A 4,257-nucleotide genomic window follows, 5' to 3' on the forward strand; every position below is an offset into this window, starting at 1 on the left:
GGTTGGTTGCTGGAAGTAAGATTATCTAGGAGAGCTCGGTTGAAAATGCGTCCCATCACCTTGCACGGTACGCTAGTGAGACTTACCTATAGCTGCTGGAGATATCAGGTTGCTGGAAGTAAGATTATCTAGGAGAGCTCGGTTGAAAATGCGTCCCATCACCTTGCACGGTACGCTAGTGAGACTTATAGGCCTATAGCTGCCAGGCGATAGTCGGCCACCAGTTTTTCAGATTCGTGTGAAGATCGCTTCCTTCCAAGCAGTGGGAAGTCGGCCTTAATGAAGCCACGGCTATCTGCTTTTTGAGGTTAATTCACGCGAGTCAGTCCACGAAAACGAACAAGAACGCTATCTGCTTTTTGAGGTTAATTCACGCGTGTCAGTCCACGAAAACGAACAAGAAATCCGATTTCTGGAATCACGGTACTACTGCACAGATTGTAATGCACATCTTCAGCAAACCTCAACGGATTCTCCTCTGCAGATACCGCAGGGTTACAAAAAAAGTCTGTACAATCACCAGCCTGAGGGATAAAGAGCAGATCACTCCATCTCAAAATAAATATCGTCACAACGAAACGGATATCGAAGGCGAGCAACCGCAAAAATCACAATGTCCGACCAACGTCCGTAAGGTTTATAAAAATATTTCAGTAAAACAAGAAGGTTTCATCCCACTTTGTCAAGAGGAATAAATATGGGGATTGGCTGTCGCATGGGGTTGGAAACGGGATCACATTGTTGGTAAGCTGTCTCCTACATGAGAAGGCATTTCCCCAAATTAAAATGAGAGCACTGGACATGAAAATTTGACCAGGTCCGCGCCGCGTGTCGGCTGGATCAAAGGTGAAAAACCTGTTGGCTAAACCTTGTTTAAACAGGGAGAAAGTAAGTATCAGTTCTCCTCGGAGTTGAAGATACTACAGGAGATAACTGGTCTTGCAGCGGGAGACACGTTTCGTAGCTCACGTATTTAAGGCCCACAAAAGTCCTCGTGGTGGCTCGTTGGACACGCTTAATGAGGATTACATTTTCCAGGCTTCCTGAGTAAGTAACTTTGTTGGTATATTCAAGGAGCGATTTGACGTAGGTCTCATGCAGTATTTGGAAGTCCATGCGAGCAATACAAGAGAAGGTGCGCTGAACCATCTGTAGAACAGCGGACGCCTTTTGACCCGGTTACTCGTGATGGAATGAAAATGTCAACTTTGAAGAGAGCCAGATACCCAAACCCTTTATGGCATGAATCCTCGCGATGTCTTTCGTTACCACGCACGACAAAGGCACTGGTTGAGTTCCCCCCGAATGACATATAGACGCAAATTTCGCCATTCAGGTGAAGATGCCAGTCAAATGATTAACATTTGCAGTGTCCACATCCATTTGGAGGGCACTGGCAGTAAAACTCCAGCATTTTGATTTATCCGCAGGCCTGGGAAACGTCTAGAGTGAAGTTGGCGTTGATCTGAAGCGGCAGTGCTCCAATTATGGATATCCGAAAAACTCTAATTGGGATGGGCGCCGGAAATGATCGGGGCGAGCCTGATTTCACTGGGATCGTTCTCTCTCCTAGAAACACCCAAATCTAACGTGCGGCTTCCTCGTCAGTCCCCTATGGCTTGAGTTTGAGGGGCAGCGCAACGTTTGGGACTCAATCGAATGCTTTCAATAGATCTGAAGGTATTCCATCCAATATGAGATCCTCGTCCATAGCTTGGTTTAAGCTCTCCATGCAAGAGTGCTTCCAAAAGAAACCTTGTTGAGTTGAAAATATCAAGTTTTTGGTAGTAAGATTATCTAGGATGGCCCACTTCAGAGCGCATGTCATCACTTTGCACGGTACCCTGGTGAGGCGAATATGCCTGTGGCTGCCGTGCGATACTCGACCATCAGTTTTTTAGATTGGCATGACAATGTCTTTCTTCCCAGGAAAGCCCAGACTGCCTTCGTCCAGTGACTGAAGAAATATCAGTTAGAAATACCCTGCCAGTGAGAACGACGTTTACTTCAGGATCATTGGTTGGACTTCATCTGACCCCAGCCCCCACAATGGGTTTGCCTTTTGCATGAGTTAACGAATGTCCTCACCTGTGAAACCCAACTCGGTTAGAGGCCGTTTGTTGTGAGACCTTGATAAGGTTGCGTGTGAAGACGTCAATGGGGCGGAATACAGGTCTGCACCGCGTTCTCTGTAGATTTCATGAACCACCACTGTGTCACTCGTGGGTTCCCCGTTCATCGGGGTCGATGTGTTTGGCTTGTTTCAACGGCGATGCCTCAAGTAACTAACCAGTCCATTTTGGCTTCTCCAGACGAGTTATAGTACGATGGCTTGCTTTCGTATGTTCCACTGAAAAATTTCTGATTTACAGCGGTTTCGGATTCTACGCGGGAAAAATTTTGAAAAGTAGTTGAGACCTCTTTCCAGTAGAGGCCGAAGCCTTTTAGGCGGCATGCTGTTCATCCGACAGCTTACTCGTTTTTCTGAGACGAACCTCGAGTCAGCCTCGCGAAATTTCTGGCTAATGGTCCATCACTGAAGCTGTGATGCCCCAGGCTAAATATGTCCGTCCCTGATTGGCCTATATTCTGACCAATCAGGGTATTACTTCTCCTGGTGCGTTGGCCGCTCGCCGTTCACCCGTCGCGATGTCCAGTTATTCCGACAAGGTCGTCTCCAGACGCGGTCCTACAAGAATCAATGCTTGGTCGCATGCTATGATTCACTTTCGCCAATCCACTCGATGTCCCTTTACAGCGCAAGTTCGCTTCACCATGTGGTGCAGCGATCTGTGTGCCGTGCAGCAAATCGTCGGTATCCTTGCTTTCCTGTCCAATATAAGTTTTCTCCACATAGTTGGACGAACGATCCCTCATGTATGCATCCTATGCACATATTCGTCCTTCGTGCTGATAGAAAGTGGTCACCTACTTCCGCATTCACTCAGTGAACACATCCAGCAGTGCAATCTAGTCTGGCTGAGTTATCATTTGCCAAGATGAACACTGTTTCTTGTACCTAATTTGATATGGCGCAAAGCCAGAGGTAGACAAAGTTTAACACGGTAGGAGGGAATGATGGATGTCACGTAAAGTTTGGGTGTTGTTGGTATTGTTCACCTTACAAGATGGGGTCCACGTGACTCTCCTTGGGCTTGGCGGGAGACACTTACCATGATCCATGTCACTATTACCACAACTTTTCGACTTTTCAGTTTTGTGACGTATGAGGAGTTTATTAAAGGCTCCTTAGGATTTTAATTATTAATAGAACCTTAATTTGGTTTATTTGCACTGCAATAGCGTTTTCAAGGGTTTGTTCCANCTTCAGATGTGTGCCGATCACATACTGTTGCTTAGCGGTACGAATTTCCAGAACAGCGGAAATCGCTTGACAACGTGGTGCCCACCATCAAACCAGCGCCGAATCCAAATAGGCCACATCGCCGTCAGAACTTTTCAGAACCAGCTCCTCGAACGTCTGTTGGGTGGTACGATGTCGGATATATACGGTTACTATGAAAAGATACCCAAAGTGCTACTCAAAACCGAAACATCTGTTTGAAGTCAAACCCAACCAACCTCATTCAAGCAATGGATCTTTGCTGGAGACCTGGCGACTCCTCGAATGCCTGCCGGACGGTACGGTGTCGGATATAAACGGCCACTGGGAAAAAATACCCGAGGCGCTACTCAAAGCAAGAGTGTCTGCTTGCGATACAACCCAGCTAACCTCATCCAAGCATTGGATCTCTGATAGGACCGTGTCTTTGCTGGAGACCCGGCCACGAATTCAACTGACAGCCACCAAAACTCCACCCGGCGCATCATCCGACGCCAGGTAAAAATGAGTGTCCTCGCAAACCAAGAAGCTTGATGGATTCGAAATGCCGAAGAAATGGAAGATGCAAAGAATGCTGGAAACGTGCGCAAATTGTTCCACTTGATTCGTTCGACTGATCCTCGGAAACCTCTTGTCAGTGAAATGATCAGGGACCAAAATGTCTCCCCGATATGCAGCAAAGCAGAACAATTGGACCACTGGGCACAGCACTCCGAGCAGCAATTCAGCTGGCCATGAGCCACCTCCAATCCAGAAACTTGGCCATCAAAGGGAAAGTGGACTTGCCAGTTGCGAAAGAAACCTATTACTATTATTTCATCGAATACTTCCTACTGTTTATGACATCGTCCTCTTTTCGCGCAATCCCCACTACCTCAACTCCCCTAGTCATGCCCCATTCTGACTGTAAACGC

At 47.1% G+C, this 4,257-nt stretch overlaps 2 protein-coding genes across 2 annotated transcripts in view; both read right to left on the bottom strand.

Moving 5' to 3' along the window:
* Positions 1–159, bottom strand: part of T265_07949 (hypothetical protein) — a gene marked incomplete at both ends in the record, with an annotated part of 15,856 nt that extends 15,697 nt beyond the window's left edge. Inside the window, one exon of the mRNA XM_009173614.1 lies at positions 87–159. Coding sequence (XP_009171878.1) covers positions 87–159 — 73 coding nt within the window. The remainder of the gene's footprint in view (positions 1–86) is intronic.
* A 2,478-nt stretch (positions 160–2,637) lies between these two features.
* On the bottom strand, positions 2,638–2,877 carry T265_07950 (hypothetical protein; the record flags this gene model as incomplete). The annotated part of the gene is made up of 1 exon (XM_009173615.1): positions 2,638–2,877. The coding sequence occupies one exon, from the start codon at positions 2,875–2,877 to the stop codon at positions 2,638–2,640; it is 240 nt and encodes a 79-aa protein (XP_009171879.1).
* Positions 2,878–4,257: the final 1,380 nt, after the last annotated feature.

The sequence above is a fragment of the Opisthorchis viverrini genome, assembly GCF_000715545.1.
Source record: "Opisthorchis viverrini unplaced genomic scaffold opera_v5_194, whole genome shotgun sequence".
NCBI classification, from domain to species: Eukaryota; Metazoa; Platyhelminthes; class Trematoda; order Opisthorchiida; family Opisthorchiidae; genus Opisthorchis; species Opisthorchis viverrini.